Here is a 27,684-nt window from a genome sequence, read left to right as displayed (position 1 = left end):
GTTCTCTGAGAACAGGATAGGAACTCAGCATATTCATGCTTCCATAATGACAACTATTATTAATGGTCTGAAGAGAAAAATTTCACATGCTTATTCTCTCATTAAAATTGATAGCACTCAAATGACAAAGTGGTTTAAAATGTACTTAATTCTCAACTGCTACAAATTTAAGACATTTCTCAGTATTGAAATGCTCCTCAGAATTCAGTAAAAACTGTTTTCAAAAGAGAAATAAACCCAAATGAAAATTGAAGAAAATGCTATAATACAATAAAATCTGAAGATCAAGTAAAAGGCCATTAGTGCAGGCATTATCACTTGAGTGACCCATATCACACACAGAGTAACGTAATACCACTTGTTTGCAGCAGACCTCTGAAATTGAGTAGTCAGAAAGCCCTGGGGGAAGGGTTTGGGTTTTTGGGGGTTTTTTTGGTCCCACAGAATTTTACTCAGGTTTGATTATAAATGTTTTGAAAGTTGCCATTCACTTTCTTATTTGTGCCATCAGTCAAAATTTTGGCAGCTTGACAAGAAAACGACTAAACTTGAATATTCTAATCTAAAGTTTGGTCCTGGCTGCCACAAAAGCAGCAGTAGACACTGCACTAGGAACCCTGGAGCAGAGAGCCTCTCCAAGAGTGAGCATAGAGACAGCTAGTCTGGGCTGGGCTCCCCTTGGGTGCACCACATGGGGAAGAAGCATCCTCTCAACCTCCCAGCGAGATGATAGAAAGAGTGAGGAAGGACTTTCCCTTACAAATTTTCCATGCAGACTCAGCATATATCTGCAGTGGCCTATCAGACTATCATACCCAGCCTCTCAGTGCAGGAGGCAGGGCCGGATTTTGTGGGCCCGGCCCCAAACAGATTTGTGGGCCCCCCTGGGGAATGAAGGGGCCAGGGGCAAGAGCATAGCGGCAGGGTGGATTTGATTTAAATCATGAAGAATTCCTAGTCAGGAAGACTCGATTTAATCATGGTTTTCTACATAAAAGTGCATCCTTGTTGGTTGTTATAACCTTAACACATACTCTTCACAACTCACAGATAGATGTAGGTTTCATATTTAGAAGGTACACACTATACATTTTTAAACAGTGATTTATTTTGAAAACTTTTCAGATGAGTTTTACAGCTATATCAGAAAATGAATTATTTTTGGTTATTTCATTTACCAAAGGTAATTGAGCAGATATTTAGGATGTCATCGGGAGGTGGACTATCTCCAATTCAACAGGTTAATTGTTAATATTTGGAGGATTTTCTTGCCATGCTGTACCGGGAGACCATCACCAGACAGACATTTAAATTGTTTTATTTAACTAAAACAACAATGTTAAGTATTCTGGATCTTTTTCTTCAACAGCAAACATAATATTTTAACAAAAAAGCATATGTCCCTCACTTCTCACATTTATCTCCAGATTTCTTCTCCTTGTCCAGATCTATTCTGCCCCCAACAATCTTCTATTCATTGAACTTTTCGAAACTTTACACTTTTAGAGAGAGGTAAGGGATTGACTCTGTATACACAAATTTGCAGAGGGACAATAGAGTTGAGGTCTTATTTCTCACCTCTAAACATTATTTATTTATTTAAAAACATTTTTGCTGTTAACAAGCATGTTACCTCTGGAGACCCAAATCCACAGTTTGAGAACTACAAAACTAAGCATCTCTGATGGTATTCTCTAGACTGAGCACGGAGTCCCAAGATTAACCTAAATAATCAATAGAGAAGCCTGTGGAATCCCATAAGACTGGGTCCCTAATCCATGAACTATTGGAACTCACTTACAAAACTTTTCTTAAACATTACATGAATATATTGTCTCATACTATGGAATTAGAATTTATAATCTCTATTCTATGATGAGATATAATGTATCTTTAGATAGTTTTATCCACTCTGACAGTGGGGCATGGTGGGGAGGGGGGGAGGATTGGTCCCTCAGCTGGAGCGAGGCAGGGGCCAGGGGCAAGATGAGCATAGTGGGGCATGGGGGGAGGATTAGTCCCTGCTGACTGGAACAAGGCTGGGGCTGGGGGCAAAAGCACAGCTGGGAGGGAGCTAGGGTTGGTCCCTAGAGCAAGGGAGAGGCTGGGGGTAAACTGCAAGCGCAGCAGGGCTAGGGAGAAGGTAAACAGGATTTTCCCCCCCCGCCCACACAGAGCACGGATCTACCTTTTCCCTGGTTCTAGCCCATTCTCTTTGTCTCTCTCTGCACTGAGCTGTCCCTCCTCCAGTGTGAAAAGTGGGAATGTTCTTAATGTTTTCTCTGAATACTGTGTGGGTGCCTCAGTTTCCCTTATGCATTTTTAAATAGGGGTCGGATAAGGGTGTGTGATTGTTGCAGTGCCCTGGGCAGGTGTGATGCTGTCTGCACAGAGAATGGCTGAGAGGGATGCAGGGTCTGGCCAGGAGTTAGGGTGAGGGAGCCTCAGGATTGGGGTAGGAGGTTGGGGTATGGAGCACTTACCTGGGGTAGCTCCTGTTTGGTGCAAGAAGTGCAGGTGGGAATGTGGGTGTGTGTGCAGGAACTCCTGTTTGGTGCTCATGGTGGGGGTTGGGATGTGGGGGTGGTGCAGGAGTCAGGGCTGCGGTCGTGTGGGGGGGGTGCAGGAGTCAGGGCAGAGGGCTGGGGGTGCTCCCAGCCCCCTGCGCTGAGTGGGTCACAGCAGTGTCCTGGGGGGTATGCCCCGATTCCACCCCCTTCCCCAAGGCCTGCCCTTGCCTCTTCTCTGCCTCCTCCCTGAGCAGCAAACACGCTGTGGCCCCGCTCTTCCCCCTCCCTCACACAAGCAAATAGCTGTTCGGTGGTGGGGGAAGCACTGGGAGGGGGAGGGGGAGGAATGTGGTATGCTCCAGGGAAGAGGCGGGGAAGGGGGGGACCTGGCTGCTGGCGGAGCCTGCCCTGCAGCAGAAGCTGGCAGGACCACGCTTCTGCCCGCTGTCCCCGCAGGAGAGAGTGGGGGGTGGAGAAGAGTGGGCTGGACCGGGGCACCTTTGGAGTGTGGGCCCAGCGCCATGGCGCCAGTGGCACCGTGGTAAACCCCATACTGGCAGGAGGAAGATGAGAGAGAGAGCGGGATCAGTCTCCCTTCCACCACCCCCAATCTCAGCAGATGGCCCCATATAACAGGGTGGCTTGTCCCATGAGCCAGAGAGCCTGAGGCTAAAACAACTCAAATTACAGGATGAGCCCAACCTGAGAGCGATCTAGTGTTTCCCCTATAAAGACCAGCTGAAAGCTACAGTGAAGAGGCAAAGTTCAGGAAGCTAAAAGGAGTAAGAAAGGCTCCTTCAGGAAAGACCCTGATACCAGAAAAGTGGAGTAGTAAGAACCAGAAGGCTGAACTCCAGCCAAATAAAGCCTGTGACTGTGACAGGACCCAGCTCTGGGAAGGAGGGGTGGGAATCCCTACTTAAGAGGAGACAGACTTTGAATGGGGTTGGGGCCTGGATGGCCAGTGTGTACCCAGAAGACTAAATACAATGAATCCCTAGAAAGGTAGTAATTTAATTTGGACTGAGTTCAGGGAAACAATGACCTCTGGCCACAAGTGGATGCTCAGGAAATAGATAGCCCTGTTACACCCCAGCAGCCAGCCCACTTCCTCACCCACCTACATGCACCAGCTTTCTCCTTCTGCTAGCTAGGAGATTGCACAGGCAACCTTATTTTTTGCATTCCTAACTCTTGAGTATCTAACTTGCAAATCTAAGTAACATTCTTTTTACCTACCTTTTTGGTGTGCGATAGATACACAGGAAGAGAAAAGAATATACAATAACATGGTATCAAATAAACTCTTTACCAGCATTTGTTTGGGATGGCCATGTTACTCAAAAGTGGTGGAACTACAGGTCATCACGGCCAAATTGCTGGTAAATCTTCATAGCACCGCACCCCATTTTGTATTCTGCCATATACCACATATTTTACAGAAAAAATAAATAGTTTAAAATATTTCTAGAGTGTTCTAAAAATCTTATTAGGACCACTTTTTGTATTCTTTTATCTGTAAAGCCAGGTGTTTTTGTTACCATGATCCAACTGTCTGGGACTGAAAGGATGAGAAAAATAACTAACATTTTAGAAACTTCTAAAAATGACAGAAAATATTTTCTAATACTGTATAGTCACAAGTTTTAGAGTCCAATATCTTCCTGCTCCAGGGCTAGAAACAAGTACCGTACTTCACTGAGCAAGAGAGGATTCTAATGGATAGGAATTGGGGCAAAGGCCATTGCAGTCAATGGAAAGATTCCCAATTACTTCAATGGGCTCTGGATCAGGCATGCAATGCACTCACCCCCGTGAGTTGAAAAATATCAAGCCGTACACCTGTCATTGATCCAGGACTGAACATATCTCATCTTGAATCTCTATCCAATGTAGTTTTAGGAGAAAATCCTACATTTGGGACAAGAAGGATTTGGGGAGATCTGCAGACCTGGCTCAGTGCTGCAGGATTTGTTCCTGAAGGGCTTGTCCTCCAGATAATCCATGATATTTAGGGATGAAACAAATGCCCATTCCACAAGAGTCAAAAACACTTCTTTCCCTTTCCTTCTATTCCTCCCTCCATCCCACCTCATGGAATGCTTCAAGGAAAATTCTGCAACAGGGTTTTCATGTGGACTTCAAGTTCCCAGATCCCTTCCTTTTGGGTGTTTTTGCAAGAATAAATAATCCAGTCCCCAGTTACATGGAATGTGAAAAACTAGTATTTTAAAGGGTACTTCAGAAATTTCACAGTAAAGATAATTTATATTACCTCAAGGAGGTGCTTTTGGGAAGAACTGGCTGAGCCTTTAGGGAACATCAATACAGCCTTTTGCATCAGGAAGATAGCTTTGGATAACTTATTCTTTTTTATTTTATTCATTATATCTGATTCTATAAAACAAATATATTGTTAAACAAGTGATATAATAAGAATTCTTAAATATTTACATATTTTACAGCAATAATACATTAAGCTTTTTAATCAATACATTAATAGTTATTACCTGTGAAGAGATGAAGGCAATTTACATCTTTCCCAGGAGACTTAGTAGACTTGAGATTTTTGCCATCCATTTGAACACCTATATGGAAAGAAAACACTTCATCCTCTTGCTCATCATGTTGTCCCTGTTGAAGAGTACTGTAAGAGGGTTTATAGGTAGTTCTGTATCTGAATTCCTACTCTGACAATAGCTGCTCCTCTCTGTTCTTTTGTTTGGCTCATCAACATTTCTTGGAGTGAGCTGACAAGCAAAAATATTCCATCCCCCTATCCCTGCTATCCTTAGGAGCACTGCTAGCTCATGGGGAAAGAGGGATCTTTGTTATCTAGTGTGACAAAGTCAGTCCTGAAAGATATAAGAGTGTGATCAGAGCCATCTTTAGGATTTATGAGGCCCTACGCAGTATTATTAAACTGATGCCCTATGCTCCACTGAAGGCAGTCCCCAGCCAGCACTGCTGACCCCAGTGTGTTGAGGGGGCACAGCCACCACTCCCACCCACGGACTCCCAGAACCTCCCCATTGCTGACATACACCAAGCTTCATGTGTGACAGTGGCAGTGGCTCTAGGCAGGCTTCGCGCTGTCACCTGAGGGCTGCACCTTGCCAGAGCCCACAGCCCTCCTGCATCCCCTAGCCACTCCTGGCTCACCACAAGCATTTTGACAGGAAGGACCAAGAAGTAATAACAACAATAATAATGTGTGTGTGTGTGTGTGTGTGTGTGTGTGTGTGTGTGTGTGTGTGTGTGTGTGTGTGTGTGTGTGTGTGTGTGTGTGTGTGTGTGTGAGAATAAAAGTGTGAGAGACTCAGATTAACTAGAGATACCTGAGGCCAATTAAGGGCTGCTAGTGACCTTTAAAAACCCCTTTTCTGGTGAAAGAGAGGAGCCAGTGTCCTACGGTAACAGCCCAGAGAAGGGAAAGGGGAAAATATTTCTGTTTGTGTTGGGAGTTTGGGTTTGTTCTCGTTTTGCTTAAGAGAACTTCTTGGGCCTATCCTGCGGCCAACCATGTAAATAAGGAAAAATAAACCACAGTGAAGAAAAAACCCCTCCAGAGTCAGACTGATTTACTCCAGGCCCCTACACTGTCCAAGGGAGAAACACTGAGGCTGACAAGGTGAAGAGGTACCCTAGCACGCTAGGATTGCATGGGAAATTCTGAAGTGCAAGATTTATAGTGGCTTTTAAATATAAAAAATGGACCAAGCAAGTGGTTCTTTGGGGCCTTCTATATAAAAGAGTGGGAGAGCAGGTTGCTTGCTAACATCGAGTAGATAAGGATAAATTGGTAGCATAGAAATTGAGACTACAAATAGTATAAAATAAATTATTCAAATCCACTTTGAGAGAGAGGGAGAGAGAAAGAGAGAGAGTGTATTCTACAGATGATCCATCTACAGAGCTTCTTCCTTCCTTCTTTTTAATGACATTACAGCAATTTGCAATACAATTGAAATCATGTAACTCACTGTCTAGGAGCCAAATCCTGGAGTCCTTGTTAAGGTTTAATTCCCACTGATGTAACTGAGTACAGATTAAAGACTGCAGGGTATTGTTTGATAAACAGACATTAATCTCAACATGTTATTTCTGATTGTGTGTGAAATATAAACTGCCCCAAATTTGCTGCATTTTACAAGCATTGATAAACTTTTATTACTTAAATAACATTACAAAAATATACTAACGCACAGATTAATTCAACTGTGAAAGTTACTTAGCTTTATTAAACCTTACCTTGTTTCATATTAAGAAGTCTCACAGCAACTCTGTGTTGAGCCTGAATAAGCTCCAAGTGCAAATCCATCACAAAATTGTTTCCTGGGGCTGGCTTATCACCATATGCTGAAGAAGCATTCAGATTTTGGCCATTTGAATTCTTCTGATTAAAAGGAAGCATTAATTAAGCAAATACTGATTGAAAATAAACTGTTTTAATACATTTATTTTGAAATTACTAATAAGAAAATTACTAATTCAGTATGTTGAGGAAGTTTCAGTAATTTGCCATAACTATATAGATCACAAATATTCAGAAATTCATTCTCTTTGCAATAGTCTAAAGCAAAATCAATAGTAAAGTATAATACATAGAAACAGGTAAGAAATATAACAAGGATTTCTGAATCTTACAATCAGAAGTCACAAAAGTACTCTCAAATGAACTATCTACATTAAAAATGAAATAATGCTATCTGTTGTCAACTACCCCACAATAGGTTATGGAAATAATAGATGCTGTTCACATCAGGGAAATGATCGTTTTCAACCTGCCTTTTATGTAGGATGGGTGGAGATGATGTGTTTTACAATGTGTATGAGACAAATCTGCTGGAAGAAAAATTTAACCAGAAAAACGTGAATGATAATTTGGAATCATTTAAGAACTTACTAGAAGCCCAGAAAGCCACAATTGAGGAAGAATGCAATGCTGGTTAAAAAAAGATGACCTGGTTTAGAGTAAAAGTGAAGGCAGCTATAAATAAATAAATACATAAATAAATATAAACAAATGGAGGAAGGGGGAAGTGGATAGTAATGAATACGAATCAGAAGGTAAGAACTGTGGAAAACTGTTAAGGGAAACAAAGAGACATAAGGAGAAATATGTGGCCAGCAGAGTTAAGGACAACGGGATTTTTAAAAATGTATTAAGAATTAAAAGAATCCTAACAATGGTATTGATCCATTACTAGATGAAAATGGCACAATAATCAATAATAATGCAGAAAAGGCAGAGTGTCTGATAGATATTTCTGTTCTGAATTTAGGGAAAACAGATTATATAGTTTCTACATAAGGTGATAACACTTTTTCCATTCCACTAGTATCTCTGAGGGATGTTAAGCAGAAGCTTCTAAAGTCAAACATTTTTAGATCAGCAGGTCCAAATAAATTGTATCCAAGAGTTTTAAAAGAGCTGGCTGAGGAGCTCGCTAGACCATTAACTAGGGTGACCAGACAGCAAGTGTGAAAAATCAGGATGGGGTGGGGGGGGGTAATAGGAGCCTATATAAGAAAAAGACCCAAAAATCGGGACTCATAGACTCATAGGTCAGAAGGGACCAATATGATCATCTAGTCTGACCTCCTGCACAAGGCAGGCCACAAAACCCTACCCATACACATTTATAACAACCCCTAACCCATGACTGAGTTATTGAAATCCTCAAAATTGTGATTTGAAGACCTCAAGCTGCAGAGAATCCACCAGCAAGCGACCCATGCCCCACGCTGCAGAGGAAGGCGAAAAACCTCCAGGGCCTCTGCCAATCCGCCCTGGAGGAAAATTCCTTCCCGACCCCAAATATGGCGATCAGCTAAACCCTGAGCATGTGGGCAAGACTCACCAGCCAGCACCCAGGAAAGAATTCTCTGCAGTAACTCAGTTCCCATCCCATCCAACATCCCCTCACAGACCATTGAGCAGACTTATCTGCCGATAATCCAAGATCAATTGCCCAAATTAAACTATCCCATCATAACATCCCCTCCATATACTTATCAAGCTTAGTCTTAAAGCCAGATAAGTCTTTTGCCCCCACTACTTCCCTCGGAAGGCTGTTCCAGAACTTCACTCCCCTAATGGTTAGAAACCTTCGTCTAATTTCAAGTCTAAACTTCCTAATATCCAGTTTGTACCCATTCGTCCTCGTGCCTACATTAGTACTAAGCTTAAATAATTCCTCTCCCTCCCTAACGTTAATCCCCCTGTCTCTATAAAATTCGGACATCTGGTCACCCTACCATTAACCCTACCATTAACATTGATTTTCAATAAGTCTTGGAGCACTGGGGAGGTTCCAGAAGAATGGAAGAAAGCTAATGTTGTGCCAATTTTTAAAAAAGGTAAATGGGATGCTCTGGGTAATTATAGGTCTGTCAGCCTGAAATGGATCCCAGGCAAGATAATGGAATGGCTGATACAGGACTTGATTAATAAAAAATTAATTAATGCAAATCAACATGGGTTTATGGAAAACAGATCCTGTCAAACTAGATATCTTTTTTGATGAGATTTGGTTGAGAAAAGTAATAGTATTGACATAATAGACTTCTGTAAGGTGTTTGATTTGGAACTACACAAAATTTTGATTAAAAAACTAAAACGATATAGAATTAACATGACACGCATTAAATGGATTAAAAACTGGCTAACTAATAGGTCTCAATGTAATTGTAAATGGTGAATCATCATCGAGCTTGTGTGTTTCTAGTGGGGTCCTGCAGGGATTGGTTCTTAGCCCTATGCTTTTTAAAACATTTTATCAATGATCTGGAAGAAAACATAAAATCATCACTGTTAAAGTTTGCAGATGACAAAAATTGGGGGGGGGGATAAATAATGAAGAAGACAGGTCCCTGATTCAGAGCAATGTGCAACACTAGGTAAACTGGGCACAAGCAAACAATATGAGTATTAATATGCCCAAATGTAAATATATACATCTAGGAACATAGCATGTAGGCCATACTTATACAATGGGGGACTCTACCCCGGGAAGCAGTGCCTCTGAAAAAAAATGGGGGATTGTGGTGGATAATCAGCTGAACATAAGCTCCTAATGTGATAATGTGACTAGAAGAGCTAATGCGATCCAGAGATTCATAAACAGGGGACACTCAAATAGGAGTAGAGAGGTAATTGTACCTCTATATTTGGCACTGATAGGACTACATCTAGAATACTGTGTCCAGTTCTGGTGTCCACAATTCAAAAAGGATGTTGATAAACTGGAGAGGGTTCAGAGAAGAGCCCACGAGAATGATTAAAGGATTAGAAAACATGCCTTACAGTGATGGACTCAAGGAGCTCAATCTATTTATCTTAACAAAGAGACAGTTAAGGGGTGACTTGATTACAGTCTATAAGTATCTATAGGGGAACAAATATTTAATAATGGGCTCTTCAATCTAGCAGAGAAAGGTATAACATGATCCAATAGCTGGAAATTAAAGACACATTAAGACTGGAAATAAAGGTATAAATTTTTAACAGTGGATTAACCATTGGAACAATTTACCAAGGGTCATGATAGATTCTCCATCACTGACAATTTTTAAATCAAAATTGGATGTCCTTCTAAAAGATCTGCTGTAGGAATTATTTTGGGGATATTCTATGGTCTGTCTTATACAGGAGGTCAGTCCAGTGCTGGGCAACCTGCGGCCCATGACCTGTCAGGGTAATCAGCTGGCGGGCCACAAGACAGTTTGTTTACATTGACCATCTGCAGGCATGGCCGTCTGCAGCTCCCAGTGGTCGCGGTTCACTGTTCCAGCCAGCACTTCCCTGCGGCCTGTGCCACTGCCCACAGCTCCCATTGGCCAGGAATGGTGAACCGTGGCCACTGGGAGCTGTAGGTGACCATGCCTGCAGATCGTCAGTGTAAACAAACTGTCTCGCAGCCCACCAGCAGATTATCCTGACTGGCCGCAGGTTGCTCATCACTGGACTAGATGATCACAATGATTCCTTCTGGCCTTGGAATCTATGAATCTGTGAAATGGGTGCCACAATTTCCAAGTGTAAACATAGCCTGGGTTTCTAATTTAACCAAACCCCATTGTTCTAATTTGTCATTTTGACTAGAATAATAGGACTGGAAAGGCCCTTGAGAGGTCATCTAGTCCAGTTTCCTGCACTCGTGACAGGACTAAGTATTATCTAGACCATCCCTGACAGATATTTGTCTAACCTGCTCTTAAGAATCTTCAGTGATGGAGATTCCACAACCTTCCTAAGAAATGTATTCCAGTGTTTAACCACCCTGACAGTTAGGAAGTTTTTCCCTAATGTCCAACCTAAACCTCCCTTGCTTCAGTATAAGCCCACTGCTTCTCGTCCTATCCTCAAAGGTTGCGGGGGGGGAGGGGGGAGAATTTCTCCCTGCAACAATCTTTTACATACTTGAAAACTGTTATGTCGCCTCTCAGTCTTCTCTTTTCCAGACCAAACAAACCCAATTTTTCCAATCTTCCCTCATAGTTCATGTGTTCTAGACCTTTAATCATTTCTGTTGCCCTTCTCTGGACTCTCTGCAATTTGTCCATATCCTTCCTGAAATGTGGTGCCCAGAACTGGATATAATATTCCAGCTGAGGCCTAATCAGCGCAGAGTAGTGCAGAAGAATTACTTCTCATGTCTTGCTTACAACACTACTGCTAATATGTCCCAGAATGTTGTTTGCATTTTTTGCAATGGCGTTACGCTGCAGACTCATATTTAGCTGGTGGTCCACTATGACCCCCGCTTTCCACAGTACTCCTTCCTAGGCAGTCATTTTCCATTTTGTATGTGTGCAACTGATTGTTCCTTCCTAAATGAAATACTTTGCATTTGTCCTTATTGAATTTCATCCTATTTACTTCAGACCATTTCTCCAGTTTGTCCATATCATTTTGAAGTTTAATCCTGTCCTCCAAACCACTTGCAACCCCTCTCAGCTTGGTATCATCCACAAACTTTATAAGTGTACTCTCTACGCCATTATTATCTAAATCACTGATGAAGATATTGAACAGAACCAGACCCAGAACTGATCCCTCAGGGACCCCACTCATTATGTGCTTCCAGCATGACTGTGAACCTCTGATAACTATTTCTGGGAACTGTTTTCCAACTAGTTTTTCACCTACCTTATAGGTAGCTCCATCTAGGTTGCATTTCCCTAGTTTATGAGAAGGTTATGTGAGACAGTATCAAAAGCTTTACTGAAGTCAAGATATACTATGTCTACCACTTCCCCCCATCCACAAGGCTTGTTACCCTGTCAAAGAAAGCTATCAAGTTGATTTGACATAATTTCTTTTTGACAAATCCATGCTGATTGTTACTTATCACCTTATTGTCTTCTAGATATTTGCAAACTGATTGCTTAATTATTTGCTCCATTATCTTTCTGGGTACAGAAGTTAAGCTGACTGGTTTGTAATACTTTACCTTTGTACAATAGGTGTCAAATACTGATTTTCCATCTGGTAAAATGGTCATTAAGCGAGACATGTTCATTCCATTAATTGCTTTTTCAAGATTTTCATAAGCAAAATGTAACTGTTCTGCAGGGCTTTTCTGAAATAAATTCACATACAAATAAACTGAGAGTAGCGATAACAGCTACATTATATATTATGGAAAGCAAAGTGCAATCATTTTTTGTTGTTGCTATTAAGGTCCAACCATATTCTCTTTAGACAGACAATATTCCCATTGGTTTCACATGCTAATTTTGAAATTTTAAAGTTCAGCCATTTATCAGTTAGTGGTAAATATGTATATTCTCATTCACATATAACTAAACACACACATGGACAGAGTCTCCTGAAACTTTCTAAAACAACATTCAAATCCGCAAAGACAAATTTCTCAAAATATGTTTACAACAGAGCTGAAATCTCAACCATAAATTTAGTATTCTCTAGCAGGAGTTTTACAATATTCTATTTAAAAAACTGTAAAAAAAATAAGGTTCAGAAGCAAGCATTCTAAAGTTAGGATATTCCAGTGTTATGTATACTCCCTGTGCATATGCATTAAGATATAAAGCCAGATTTATAAATTTATTTAGGCATTTACTTGGATTTTCAAAAGCATCTATGTGCCTAAAGTCATTGATTTCAATGAATGTTAGGCACCTAGGTGCTTATCAAAATGCCTACTGCATGCCTAAATACCTTTTAAAATCTGGCCCATGGTCCTTAAATTACCTAATGACGCATTATATCTCAAATAATACAATACCGTATAGCTTTTTGTCCTATAGGGCTTAGTAATGGAACTTGAATGGTCTCTCGATATAGAGGGTTTTTTTTATTTGAAATTTCCTAGATTACTTTAAAAGAAAAAATGCCATAATCTGGAAGTATTTGCCTGGACAGCACTGCAATGCCCTGAACTGCACAAGGGTGCACTCTGAACAAGATAAGGGCTTCAGTTAAGTTATGTTTCATTCACACACAACTTACAAAACAGTCTCCTTCGAAGATCTCACTGAATGGGGCTTTTGCCAACAGGGGATCACTGTAAGTGAAACTCATAACCACACCCTGCCCCCTGTTGTTCAATGCATGAACCTGCTTCAATACTGCTATAATGAACTTCTAAAGGCACTGCAGGGTCATTAACCCTGGATACTCTGCAGGAAAAAGGGTGTGGTAGAACACCAATAGAGAAATACAGAAGTATCAATGCTTCCCTAACATGCATGGAAAGGCTAAGATCCGGGACACTCACCTTCTGAGAATAGTACCAGACACCAAGACCGTCCTCCTGTGTAAGACAAAGATTATACCACCTCAGCGGAGCCCTACCCCAACACCAGTGCAAACCTGATCATGGTGGCCTGTAGCTTGGCCACTGTCAAGAAAGGGGTGCTGCCAGGAGAGTCCTGAATCTGAATTAGGTCATTGCACAGGTCCTCTGCCTTCACTGGGCACCTGTGGCAATTCCCAACAAGACACCAGAGGCTGGGAGTGCGCCTATTGCCTTGCAGAGTAGCATTAGCGAAGGTTCAGGAGGTCTGGCTCCAGGAGATAGATATGGGCAATGAGGAGATTACCATAGAACAGAGGAAACATCTGACTTGGAAACATTCTGCCACTGGCCAACTTTGAGTGTGTGACTGTGATGGGCTGTCCACCCTACACAAAGCCTTAAGGGGTTTAGGTGACTAAGTGGGCCAATTAACTTCATAGGCTGCACCTGGAAGAGGAGCCAGGGAACAAGGATTAATTAGAGATAAAATTCAGCTGGATAGAAACACAAGGGGCCTGTATAAAGCCCAGCAGCTGGGACTAGAAGGGAGCTGCAGAGAAAAAGAGGCTGCAGTTACTCTCAGGGTGAGAGAAGGAAAGATAGGAAGTAGCCCAGGTATACAGCAGTAGGGTTCCAGGCCGTGCAGACCTTGACTGCTTATGGTAGGGTCTCTGGGCTGGAACCCAGTGTAGAAGGTGGGCCTGGGTTCCCCTATCAGCCACTGGGCAGTGGTGTCATTAAGGGGCAGTGAGAGGAAAGACTACCTGGAACAGCGGGTTCCAAGAAACTTTGATACCCTGGAAGGGATGGACTACAGTGACCAGAAGTAGTCAAGTCTGAAGACAGTGAGACTGACAGAAGGCGCAAGTACAGGAGGGACGTCAGGCTGGCAGAGCTAATGCCCAAACATGGCCAGAAGGAGGCGCTCTACAGTGAGTAGAGCATCCTGTGACAGACTCATATCCAGCACCTGATTGCCACAAACCATTCCCTGATCCGAGAGAGGTTCCAGATGGTCCCTCTTGCCTTATGTCAACCAATAAAAGAGATGCTCAATGAAATGAAGGAAGCAGATATTATCAGAGAAAACTTCAGTCCATGGGCTGCCCATGTTCTGGTAAAGAAAAAAAAAATAGGGAAACTCCGCTTCTGTGTGGACTAATGGAAACTCAACCAAGTTATGCATAAGGATCACTCCCCTACAGAGCAGAAGCATTGACTGCCCTTAAATACGCCTCCCTATTCTCCACCATTGAGCTATCTTGTGGGTATTGGCAGGTACCAATGACATCACAGGACCAGGAAAAAATGGCCTTCATTACCCCCATAGGACTCTATGAATTCATGCACAGGCCATTTAGCCTCTGCAACACCCCAGGAACATTCCAGCAGATGGTGGAGCATTGCCCGCGTAGGGAAAAAAATGGTTATTTACCTGCTGTTGTGCACATATGTATTCTGCTGCTGATGGTGTTTGTGTACCTAGGGCACTCAAGTCAGAGACTTTTGCCAGCAGTAACACTAAGTGACACATGCACCCCATCTCTCCTCACACTCTCAGGCAAGGACAGAAAAAGGGCGTGGCTGCCACCTCCCTCTCCTTTGCACCACTGTATGTCATGTCCAAGGTAGCGGGAAAGATGAAAGGATTGTGGAACATATAGGTGCACTACACATCTCTAAGAACAACAGTTACTATATGAATAAGTGATTATTTTTTCTCCTTTAAGTCATTGTGCACCTATACATTCCACTACAGGTGACTCATCAGCCCCTTAGAGATAGAGGGCCTTTGGATAATCTGATCAGAGATTGTAATGCCAATTTGCCAAAACTGGCATTGTTACAAGAGGTTTGAGTGATGGCATAATGAGCTAAAAAAGTAGATACAGATGACCATGTTGCTGACTTGCAGATATCAGCTATGGGAACATTGCTCAGAAAGGCTGATGAAGTTGACAGAGCCCTGGTGGAGTGAACCATTATGCTCAGTGGAGGAGAAACTTGAGCAAGATTGTAGTAGAGCTTAATGCAATCAGAAATCCAATGTGGGATTCACTGAGTTGACACTACATGCAGCCTGGGAGAAGCCCTGAAGGATCTAGTACAGTCAGGTAGAATGCCAAATCTCCATGAACATCCAAGGTACGAAGTGTTTCTTCAGCTTTAGAAAAATGGGGTTTCGGAAAAAAAAACCCTTGGCGAATTAATAGTTTGATTCATTTGGAAATCTGGCACTACCTTAGGCATAAACTTAAGGGATAGCCTCAGGGGAATCTTGTCTTTGTCAAAAACTATGAAAGGAGTATCACCGAAAAGAGCATGAAGTTCTGAAACCCCCATAGCAGAATTGATTGCCATCTGAAAAGCTGTTTTCATAAACAACAATAGTGAGGTTGTAGCCATAGACTTGAAGGGGGGGGGTGTTCCTATGAGTTTGGTGAGGATTACACTAAGATCCCATACAGGTACAGGATCAGATACAGGATGGTAATCATTAATCTTTCAAGAATTGGGAAATGAGAGAGTAAGAGAAAATGGAAAAATCCATCTACTTGCAGATGTAACACAGAAATGGAAGCCAGGTGACATCTCACAAAACTAACTGAAAGGTCTGGTGATTTCAGGTGCCAACATACAGTCTAGCATATACATAACTTCCATGTGATAGAGTGATAAATGTTGAGTTTGTGTTCAAATCAAAAAACTCTTCCACTTTGCTACATACATGGCTCTAGTGTATTCTTTTCTTCTGCTCATCAAGATGGTTTGAACCACGTAGGAGCACAATTTCTCCTGAGAATTCAACCAGAGATCATCCATGCATAAAATGGAGAGAGACCGGAGGTTAGGATGTAGAGACTTGCCTTGGTTCTGGGACAGAGGATCCTCAACTAGTGGTAAAATTATTGGCAACTGGACAGAAAGCTGATGTAGAGCCAGGACCCAATATTGTCTTAGCCACACCCATGCAATAAAAATCACTGTTCTTCTGTTTCTTTTCAGCTTCCTGAGTTCCCTACAGAATGAGAGGAACTGGAGAGAATGCATGTAGGAGATGACTGGATCATGGAAGAAGAAAGGTATCCATGATGGAACTCAGACTGTGGCCTGGCTTAAGCAAAATCTCGTACACTTGTTCAAGTTGGTATCAAACCAGTCTATTGCTGGGTTCCCTAAGTGGTGGGAGTTCTGAAGGAGAATGTCCTTCCTGATTGTCCACTCATGTTGATGTACAAAAACCCTGCTGATGGAATCTGCAAGTGTGTTTCTCACTCCTGAAAGATGAAAAGCCTTCAGAGAAACATAATGAATGAACAAATTCCACATGATGGTTGCCTCCTCGCACAGTTGAGGTCATCTTGCACCTCTCTGCTTGTTAAGATAAAACATGGCGAAGGTGTTGACTGTAAGAATTTGTATCACATAGTTTTCGATGGTAGACAAACATCTTGCTGGTCTGAAGAACAGCTCAGACCTCTAGCACATTCATACGGAGCTAAACTCCCTGACGTGATCAAAGAGTTTGTTTCTGGAGTTGACCAAAATGGGCTCCCCAAACTTTGGTATAGGCATCTGTTATCAGAGTTATATTCAGTTTTGGGGACAAAAACATAACTTTTCGGCACACTTAATAGGGATCCAGACACAAAATCAAGAGACTGAAGAATTCATGCAGAAACACAAATCCACAAGTCCAAAGAGTGGTTGGACAGACAACATATCTAATAGATCCAGACCTACAGACAGTGGAGTTGAAGTCTGGCATGTAACCCAAGAGCTGAAAGCTGACATGCACTGTTGTCTTAAGGTTGGACTTCAGGCTTCCAGAGAGGAAAGCTATAACTGATACCTACCCTTTGGAAGGTAAGTTATGGTGGTCCTGGCAACGAGATCTGCACCAACGAAAGTTATGCACTGTGTTGGCTGTAATTGTGATTTGTCCAAATTTAGTTTCAGGCCAGCTGGGAGAACAGTTGTCTTATGACTAGGATGCTGTTTTGTACTTGATGCTCCACAAACTAGCCAATCATCCAGGTAAGGAAATATTTGAGTGGCCAAACAGCAGTGATAGGCTATCATTATTACTATGCAATTGGTGAAGACTGTTGGGGCTGATGACAATCTGAAGGGAAGCACTGTGTACCAGTAACAGTTGGTGCTGCTATGAATTGAAGGTACTTCCTGTGCCAAGAATGTATCACCATGTGGAAGTATGCATCCTGTAAACAAAAGGCAGCATTCCAATTTCCCAGATCCAGAGAAGGGATAATAGAAACAAGGGTGAAAATCCTGAACTTGATTTTCTTGATGAAATAGTTTAACATTCTTAGATCTAGAATGGGGCAGAGGCCATCAGATTTTTTTGGGACCAGGAAATACTGGGAATAGAAGCCTTTTCCTCTGTGTTGGTAAGGAACTTCTTCCTTCCTCCCAATTCTAGAAGAGACCATAGTTCTTGAAGTAATACACACTCATGAGAAAGGTCCCTGAAAGGGATGGGGAAGGCTGATTGGAAAAAGAGAGGGAAGTAAATTGGATAACATATCCCTCCTTTACTCTGCTGAGCACTCACATATCTGACGTGATGCTTTCCCAAGCACGGTGAAAAAGGGACAGACATGATCGAAAGAGAAGAGATATAGTTGGGGTGCTGTCTGACCAAGAAGTTAAAATGATTGCTTGGAAACTGCAGCTGCTTGGTGAGAAAGACCCCACCCCCACCACCCTCCTTGCCCAATGGAGAAGGCTGGCAAATCAAAGAGGTCTTGGCTTTCACTTAGATCTCTGTTGGAATGAAGGTCTGGAGTAAGACTGTAGCCTAAACTGACTCCTCTTTGTAACCAGCATACATGCTCTGTGACAAAGTTCCTCCTCTACCCTGGTGGGTCCTGTGCTTCTTGGCAGATTTGCTCACCTCAGTGATCTTCCCCACAGTCTGGGTCAACTCCTCCTGTGTCTGACCAGGAGTTGGGAGGTTTGGGGGGAACCCGGGCCCGCCCTCTACTCTGGGTTCCAGCCCAGGGCCCTGTGGATTGCAGCTGTCTATAGTACCTCCTGTAACAGCTGCATGACAGCTACAACTCCCTGGGCTACTTCCCCATGGCCTCCTCCAAACACCTTCTTTATCCTCACCACAGGATCTTCCTCCTGATGTCTGATGTGCTTGTCTCCTAAATCCTCCAGCAGTACACTCTCTCACTCTTCAGCTCCTTGCCTTCTTGCTCCTGCTCCTCACTCGCACTCCTTTCCTCTGGCTCCTCTCTGCCCTGACTCGAGTGAAGCTCCTTTTAACCGGTCCCTGATTAGCCTGCCTTGATTGGCTGCAGGTGTTCTAATTAAAGTAGCTATCTCTACTGCCTTCTAGAAAGGTCTTAATTGGCTCCAGGTGCCTTGATTAACCTGGAGCAACTGCCATTTGGTTACCATGGTCCTAGGGATCTGTTTAGCCTGGGGCTAACATATCTATTTCTCAGGACTTTATTGTAGCCATCTGGCCTTGCCCCATCACAGCTCCTAATGAATGAACTGTCGCCTGAGAGTCCTTCAGTGTGTGAATAGCATCATCTGGTTAGCAGACAACAGTTTAGAACTCTCAAAAGATAAGTCCTCTATTGTGTTCTGCAGCTACTTTAAAATACCAGTAGCATATAGCCACAAACAACACTGCATGGAGACTGCAAAGGCTACAGAACGTGAGGCCATATCACGTGTTTACTGCTGCTGGAAGGGATGTATGAACCGTAAGATGTCCCTCAGAAACCAAAGCTAAAAACTGTTCTTTATGGTACTCTGGCAACTTGTCAGCAAATTCAGAAATTGCAGAGGAATTAATAAAATTATATTTTGACAAGAGAGTCTGATAATGAGAGACTCTTATTGGAAGAGTGGCGGTGGAATAAATTCTTTCTGCCATATAAACCCTGCCTCGTAAATTCTTTATCCTTGGGAGTGGCCTTAGGGTGGGACTGATGGGACCTCTCATTAGCAGCTGTGACCACCCAATGTATCAGGACTGGATGGGTAAAGAGCAGGCCAAAAACTTGTTGATGCACTTAGTATCGTCCATCCACTCACTTGGTCTGCCTGAACTACAAACTGTATACAGATGTCAGCAACTAGGGGCTGTATTTTTCCAGGACCAGGAGAGGTTGGAGACGGTGAAAACATATGCCAGTCAAGCATTAAAACAATCAGATTGGAAGAACAAAATTACAGCTCCTTCAAATCAGAATTCCTGGCTCTGGTCTGGGCAATCACCAAAAAGTTTAAGGGCTACCTGGCAGTGACCTGCTTCACTACATACATGGATAACAATCCACTGGAGCATATCAGCTCTGTCAAGATGGGAGCACTAGAACAATGCTGGATTTTAAGACTGGCCAACTACAATTTCTCTGGAATTCTGGTCTGGCAAGACACACCTTTGCTGATGCCCTGTCCAGACTGCTGACAACACCAGAACCAGAAGTACTGGATGATCATGTATTGGAAGCCCTGACCATGAAGTACTGGACTTGAGATGCCATCCCCATTAAAGTGGCCCGGGCATGCTGCAAGTCAGCTGCAGTCAGCTCCTAGAACAAGGATCGGCAACCCTGGCACACAGCTCACCAGCGTAAGCACCCTGGCGGGCTGGGCTGGTTTGTTTACCTGCCACGTCCGCAGGTTCAGCCATTGTGTAGTGCTATCTCTGAGAGGTTTCTACTGTACACAGTTCCTGGAATAATCCTTGTGCTTGTGTGCATTTCTGGCCCCACGGCAGGGGAGGAGCCAAACAGCGAAGTTGGAGAACCCAAGGAGGAGGCACCCAAGTCTGGTCCTGGGGTGAGTGGGGGAGGAGAAAAGAGCAATGAGGAAGGAGTACCCTGCTGTTTTAAATGTAAGCAGAGTCAGAATGAGCTGTGCCCTGACATCTGGTGGTGAATTATGGGAAGTGTGGAAAGAATGTCCGGAATGTGAGGTCTTAAATATTTGCATAGGCACGTCCAGCAAGGAGCCAGCAAGGAGCCTGGGAATGGTTATTTTGACATTTCTGGGATCCCCAATTTCTTCATTGTTGGGGCGGGATAGATAAGTGTTGCCACCTGATTGTGTGAATGAGGAACTACGGGACTGCTTTGTGACAGAAATGTCTCAATATAAATTAAATGACACTGTGCTAGACAAGGGACATGGGTTCCAAAAACCCAGTGAATTGAGAGGTTTGGGACAGGTATTTGTGCCTAGTGGTGCAGGCTCCTTGTGGAGCTAGAAGCACCAGTTTCCACCCCCTCATTTTCCACTGTAGAATGTCAGAGTTGTTTTTTATTCCTTAAGACTCTAGATACAGGTTGCTGAGCTGAACTCACTTTGGGCTAATGGTGCACTAGCACTGGGGCTCCCCTACTATGTGCTGAAATCACTAAGAGCTGAAATCACAAAAGAGCTGAAATTACTGAGCTGGGAGCACTGGAGTGCTGTGCTAACTAGTGGGGGAGCCTGAAGCTATACTGTTGAACAGAGCAGCTGGCCATGGAGCAGTTTGTGGGATGGCTGGAGCGGACCGGCTGGCAGAGCGGAGTAGCTGTGGACGTGTGGAGCAGCCCGCAGAGCGAGTGGAGCCGAGCAGTTTGCAGGACAACTGGAGCAGCTCACGAGGCAGCTGGTGGAGCGGAGCAGTTTGTGAGGACGGCGGAGGAGCAGAGTGGAGCGGCTGGTAAGCGGAGCAGTTCGTGGAGAAGGCTGAAGCAGAACCCACGGAGAGGCAGGGCAGTTGGCCCTGGACCACGTAAGTGCCCTTTCACCCAGGCTGGGGGGAGGGACCTCTACAAATAGACTCTTGAATTTTGGGTGGCATTGACCAGAGACTTTTTGGGTTGTTGGACTTTGGAGTGATTAGACTTAAGACCCTAAGGGGAAAAAGGACATTGCCAAATGTACTTGGGGGTGGTTATGGTTTGTTGTTATAACTCTGTTTGTGGTGTTTCTCCAATGGGATGCCGCATTGATTCCTTCCTTTATTAAAAAGATTTCGCTACACTCAGACTCCGTGTTTGCGAGAGGGGAAGTATTGCCTCCTAGAGGCGCCCAGGAGGGTGTGGTATGTAAGTGTCCCAGGTCACTGGGTGGGGGCTCGAGCCAGTTACGCATGGTATTATTGAAACGGAACCCCTGGATACTGAACCTGGCCCTTGTTGCTGCCAACTCAGAGGGGCAGAAGGGTTACATAAAAAACAAATAGGGGCCCTCCACCTGACTGATACAGCAGTTCTGAGGGTGTCAAGCTATGGGGTGTGGATGCTACATGGGAACAGTTGTGTTTATATGGTGGCGGGTATGGGACGAGAAAGAGGCTAGGGAGCTGTGCCACTCCAAAACAGGGACGCAGACTTAACTATGGCCCACTTGGGTTGGTTTGAGCCAATGAGCAGACAGGAGGGCAGGACAGGGACCAAGCCAGAGAAGGTTCAAAGACAGAACAAAAGAAAGGGCAGAGGTAGGTTTCCTAGGTGTCCAGTTTTTGACCGGAAAGTATGGTCAAAAAGGGGACCTGGTAGTGTCCCGTCAGTACTGCAGTACTGACTGGACATTAAAAATCCAGTTACTGGACTAACTGCAATCAGCATCCCTGCTGGGGTGGGAGGGGGAAGAGCAGCTGCTGTTGCCTGGAGGAGCTGCTCAACTGCTGATGGTGAGAACTGGCTCCTGGCCCGCTAGCTTCAGCTCCAGCTCCAGCTCCAGCAGAGAGGTAGGTACTAGCGCAGTGCCACTGCCACCACCGAGGGAGATCCTGTCCACCTCCCCTTCTGCATCCCCTCTCAGTTTGTGCTCTGAATGCCCCCACCTCAGCCCCTCACTCCGGGGACTTCTCCCTGTCCACCCTCCCATGCCCCAATTGCCCCCAGCCCCTCGATCCTTCTCTGAGCCAGAGCCCTGCTGCTGTAGCCCGATTGGGCAGGCAGACTCCAGTTCCTCCCAGACTAGCTCTGCAGGTGGCAGGTGAGTCCCAGGAGTCGGGGGAGCAAGCTACGGTGTGAGGGAGAGCAAGCAACAGTTTGGGGGAGAGGAGCGAGTGGGGGTGGGGCCTCATGGGAAGAGGCAGGACAGGGGAAGGTCAGGGAGGTCCAGTTTTCAGCAATGAGAAAGTTGCCAACTGTAGGCAAAGGAGAAGCAGCAGCACTGAGCTGGGGCAAAGACTGAGAAACCCCAGAATGCTGAGGTGCAGAGTCACAACCAGGAGCTGCTAGCAGAGGAACCAGCCGTTTGCAGAAGGGGACTCTTACAGACATGCAGCCTGGAGCTGACAGGATAGCTGAGACCACACCAAAAGACCAATCAGTTTGCGCTCACAACAGAGGTGTTAACGCAGGTTGTATTGATGGGGGCCAGTTTGTAGTTCGCATGGGGCAGAGTCTGTGTGTGGCTGGGGACCACTTTGCTGTATGCTGTACCAAGGAAGTCTATGTAGCCCCTGTTAAAGATTGTGGCCTGGGTCTGTTCCCGGCTCTGCCTGGGTTAGATAACAGTGTTGTTCTATTGTTAATTGCTTGCTAACTCTGACCTCCTAGGAGAGAGGGTTGATTTTTGTGCAAAGATATGTGGTTGGGACCTGGGACTCCTATTCCAACACTGGGAATCCCCACCTGACACATCGCTATGTGCAGCTATGTTTGGAGGAGCACCTGAGAAATTGTTTCGCAAGTCCATTCCACACGCTAAGGCCTGCTCTGACTGCAGCACAACAGAGAGAATACAATGGAAAGAACTATGGGCATGGTATAAAGGAAGAATGAGCTTTAGCACAAAATATTTTTCAGATCACAAAGGACTGTACAAGGTCAGAAAAAAATAACTTCTCTGGGTTTACATGATGAAGATTTGAAGTATCTACAATTTTTCTCTGCTCCAGCATATCTGTGCAAAATGTTTCAACTTCATAAAATTAAAAACTACATTTGATAGGAATGTTTCTAACTTTAAAATCTTTAGAAAGGGACATGTGCTATGCTTTCTGAAAATGTTATGCAAGTGGCAAAGAATTTTATATTACCTTCAGTATTTCAGGAATGTCACAGATATGAGTTTGTGAAGGCAATGCTGATTCACGTCTTTCTCCTGCTGGATTAAAAAAAAAAAAAATACGTAAAATCAAAATCAAAATCAACTGCACTGAATTTATAACACTAATAATAATTGACTAGTTCTATTAATAACTGAAGACCTTGGAAATAGTAGTTTTCTAGCACTTGACTCCGAGATTAATCATATTGTTTTGATTATTGCATATTTTAATGCTCTAAACAGGGGTCGGCAACCTTCAGCACGCAGTCCATCAGGGTAATCCACTGGCGGGCCGCGAGACATTTTGTTTACATTGACCATCCGCAAGCATGGCCCCCTAGAGCTCCCAGTGGTCGTGGTTCACCGTTCCCGGCCAAAAGGAGCTGTGGGAAACGGCTATCTTTTTGGCTTTCTGTCTCCTTCTCACTGGCTATTCTCTGGCTACTTCTCAGAGCTTTGTCTCACAAACAGACCTACCTCCATCCAGCGAAACCCAGAGAAACTCTTCTGCCCACATCGCTCAGTTTCTGACTGGCCTTGCATATGGCCTGTGTTTTAGGTGGTGGCTCATATTATCTCCAGCTATCTTACTCCATAAAGAAGCTTAACTGCTTCTTCCATTTATTCTGAATGAAGGGCATCTGTCACACTCACCAACTTAGGTCTAAAACATTTATATTTTATAGCATTTATTTAAAATAAAATCAAGCATGCTGCTATCAACAACCAACTAAAACAAATAAACTTATTTGAAAACCTCTCTCAGACTTCAATTCAGAAAATGGTCAATAAAAAAGAAAACTGATTAGCAAATTATATATTATATTTAGATATTCCTTCCATACCTACTTCCAATAACACTCCTATTACCTTGTTGAACATTTTACCTGTTTTTGCTGATTTATTTGCACAGTCAGCTATGTTCTCCAATATTGCAGTCAGACGTAATGTGACCTCTGCAAGTACTACCACATTAGCATCTACTATGTTACTGCTGTGAATTACTTCATTTATTATCCAAAGTATGTGAACCCACTAGAAGAAAAATATATAAAGCAAGAATCTTAAAGCTGTTCAAAAAACTGAATAAAAAAAATTCATATTTATGTATTCCAAACATTGATGATTTTTTGCACTCCAAATTGTTTAGACACACTTGTAAATTGATCATAACACATGAAATATAATAGCACTTGGCCCTTCTGAAAAAAAGGGCACAAAGAAGGGAGCAAATTCCTTACATCTCCCCCAGCCCCATGTACCTGCACAAGAGTTAGGCAAAATATAGGCCTTAATAGTCCTCATAGAAACATTAATTTATCAGTTATGTGTAGTAATTTGCTTTGTTTTTCCAAGTTACGACACTTATTACTTTTACTTCATGCTTCCTCCAACATTCCTTCAGATCACAAGTTCTTTTGTTTGTTTGTTTGTTTTCTTTCGTTTTTTTACTTTGCAGGTGTTCTGCATGGGACACCTATTGTACTATATGTTGGTACGACAGGATGCCAAATCCCATAGCAGATTTCATCAGGTGTATAGAATCTGGAAGCAGTCATTGTAAGGAAAACAGTGGTTGTCACCTTTTAGGCATGGAAGCTATGGAAGCATATGATCCAATGTTGTTTGCGCCCTACAGTGATCCTTAGATAGGATGAGATCCTTAACCCCACTCCGGTTCCTTTATGCTAGGTAAAAGGGATGAAGCAGCATAAAGGGGTTCTAAATACCTCGATACTCCTGGCCTGGGCACAGAAAATGAGAGCCATAAAGCTGCTGTCCAAACATCCCCTCTGAAGCCTTGATGTACTTGGGAGAGAAGGGTGCCTGGGGCAGAGTCACAGGGCTATACATATTCTTGGCAGTGTTGCTGTCCACAGGTCAGCCCCAGGAGGCTGTCATAACACATAAAGGCTCCCAGGAGTCTGTGTTTAATTACAACAGGGACCTCTTCAACTTTTCGAGCAGCCCAAGATCAAGCTGGCTCAAAGCCATCTTTGCCCTCCCACCTTTCCACAATCTCCTTTCTCCTGAGCTACAAGTTCTCTGCTGCACCAAGAGAGTACATCTACTCTGCAAAAAAACAATAAACCCACAGCTGCAAGTCTCCGAGCCTGGGTCAGCTGACTTAGGCTTGCGCTATGGGGCTAAAAATAGCAGTGTAGACAATCCTGCTCAGGCTGAAGCCAGGGCTCAGGAAATCAGCAAGATGGGTTTGTCTTAGAATGCAAGCTCCAGTCCAAGCAGAAACATCTACACTGCTATTTTTAGCCCTATAGTGCAAGCCTAAGTCAGCTGACCCAGGCTCGGAGACTCACTGCTGCGAGGTTGGGGTTTTTTTTGGCGGGGGGGGGGGAGTGTAGACATTGTTATTTTTGTGCAGAAGCACATCACAAAACCTCACCCCACAGTATTTGGGGGATTTTCTTGAAGCATATGTTTCTTCCTTTCAACAATAACAAGAATATTTGTATGGGAAGTGTTCCCCCTAACACTGTGTACCCAACCACCTTGAACAATCTGTTATTTTAATTTTATCTGATTATCCCCCAATAACAGACTGGACTTCACAAAGAAATGGAACAGAGATCTGTTGTGTGCCTTGTCTCTCTTTTTTTTTCCAAGGCGCTTTCAGGTGGGAGTGAAGGAGGGTTGTTCTCATCCCAATAATTACATTACTAAGAATATATGTATACATGTGAAGAAAATAGTGGAGAAATGAAAAACACTGTCATTAAAATCAGTGCATTTTTTTATACTTTACAATATATATGTACCAGTTTGGAATTACTTCTGCAATTTGACACCTAAATTTTAACTTGGGTTAGCCATCAGAGGATGCATTCATGTGAATGGAAATAGAATAAGAAAAAAGGAGTACTTTGTAAGCTTTGAATTTGTAGATATATTTTAAGCAGGCACTTCCACTCATTTGGATCCGCTGAACTCCCACTTTGCACTTCTGCCACAGAAACATTACTATATCAACAAGTATTTCTTTATCTGGTTGGAGAGTCTGGGGGAAAAAAAAAGATGTTACCATAGCTGCATAAACAGGTGCAGACAAATTAGTTTTTAGTACAGAGAGTAGCCAATTTATACTTTGCCACATTTAGTGTTCTTATAAGGGATGCCATTAACATGAAATCTAGCCAATATTTTTTTTAAGAAGAGTTAAAAGTTGCTTCAGGTATATAATCTGTCCCCTGTCCCCACCTGCCAATTTTGGGGGGAGGGGTGTGGAATATAATCATTTTTTATTAATTTCTTTTCTCTTGTTGCTATGTGAAAGATTCACATAAAGAAAAGGGTAGAGTAATTAACTACACAGGGAAACAGCAAATGTGCTACATGAAAAGTGCTGCAACAAGTAAATGAACTGGAAAAACATGAAAAATAATATGGGTCACTAGTTATATTAACCTTAGGAGTTGCTTGAGCAACAGTAAGTAAAAAATGTAAATGTGATTTTTAAGTTGAAAGTGTCTTTTCTCCTTTTCTGCTTAGAATTGCTGCAGTACAGTATAAGCTCCCAGTTTGCCACAAACATTATGTGCTATCATTATGGCCTTATGGAGACTAGGGAAATATGCCAGTGAACACATCTTAATTAAGAGTTGTTTAAAAGAATATTATCTCCTAGTAATGATGCATTTTAACATCTGGAAATACATTTTATCTGGTTGCACCCATATTTGTAAAAGTGTTAAAAACTAAGTTAACTGCTGTTTAAAAAATCTGTTAATATATAAATAAAACATGGGTATGTCTTCATTGCAGTGTTAAATAAAGTTACCTACAATGGAGTTACTTCTCTCAAGTTAGCTTACATTGAATGAGAGCAGCCACACTGAGAAATAACACTTGAACTGCAATGGTGGTGTTGCACTCACTTGTGTGTGATCCTAACACTTCTGGAGTTGTACTCCAGGAGTCTTAGCATTGCAGTAAGCTCAATCAGTCTATGAATTCTTTCCCAGTGAATTGGAGGAGAACGTTTCTATCCTTTCTGGGCACACAGGAGGAATTGTGGGAAGGCAGTGAAGAACTAGCAGCACTCAAGTGGTTTTAACCTGCATCTACACTACAGAGTGGTCATGTAAGCAGCTGACAAGTTGTGCTAACTGGAGTTTTAGCCTATACCCCCTGAGGCTCTAGATACATTCCACTATATTTGAACATACTTGCTTCCCTGCGTGCAACACAGCAAAAAGGAATTTGGTCTCCTTCGTTGATTATCAGAAAGCTGCAGTTAGCCCGGTAGTTTTTGAAAATGGCTTTAACAATTTTATGAAACTAGTTTAATTACACAGGACCAATCATAATAAAAAGTAAATTAAAACAAATAAAATAAATTGCAA

The 27,684-nt window shown here is 43.1% G+C and overlaps 1 protein-coding gene across 6 annotated transcripts in view; it reads right to left on the bottom strand.

Annotated features, from left to right (window-relative positions):
* CFAP54 (cilia and flagella associated protein 54) overlaps positions 1 to 27,684 on the bottom strand; it is a 208,781-nt gene that overhangs the window by 142,996 nt on the left and 38,101 nt on the right. For 5 of the 6 annotated variants that reach the window (XM_032788533.2, XM_032788537.2, XM_032788538.2 and 2 more), the window contains exons 14-20: positions 26,205 to 26,339; positions 24,211 to 24,358; positions 23,313 to 23,380; positions 11,969 to 12,097; positions 6,762 to 6,906; positions 5,021 to 5,098; positions 4,786 to 4,907 (exon numbers count right to left, since the gene is read on the bottom strand). In XM_032788533.2, the coding sequence (XP_032644424.2) occupies positions 4,786 to 4,907; positions 5,021 to 5,098; positions 6,762 to 6,906; positions 11,969 to 12,097; positions 23,313 to 23,380; positions 24,211 to 24,358; positions 26,205 to 26,339 (825 nt within the window). The remainder of the gene's footprint in view (positions 1 to 4,785; positions 4,908 to 5,020; positions 5,099 to 6,761; positions 6,907 to 11,968; positions 12,098 to 23,312; positions 23,381 to 24,210; positions 24,359 to 26,204; positions 26,340 to 27,684) is intronic. The other variant, XM_032788535.2, reaches the window with a different exon arrangement.

This window comes from Chelonoidis abingdonii, chromosome 1 (genome assembly GCF_003597395.2).
Source record: "Chelonoidis abingdonii isolate Lonesome George chromosome 1, CheloAbing_2.0, whole genome shotgun sequence".
Taxonomy (NCBI): domain Eukaryota; kingdom Metazoa; phylum Chordata; order Testudines; family Testudinidae; genus Chelonoidis; species Chelonoidis abingdonii.
This window is presented reverse-complemented; position numbering and strand designations above follow the sequence as displayed.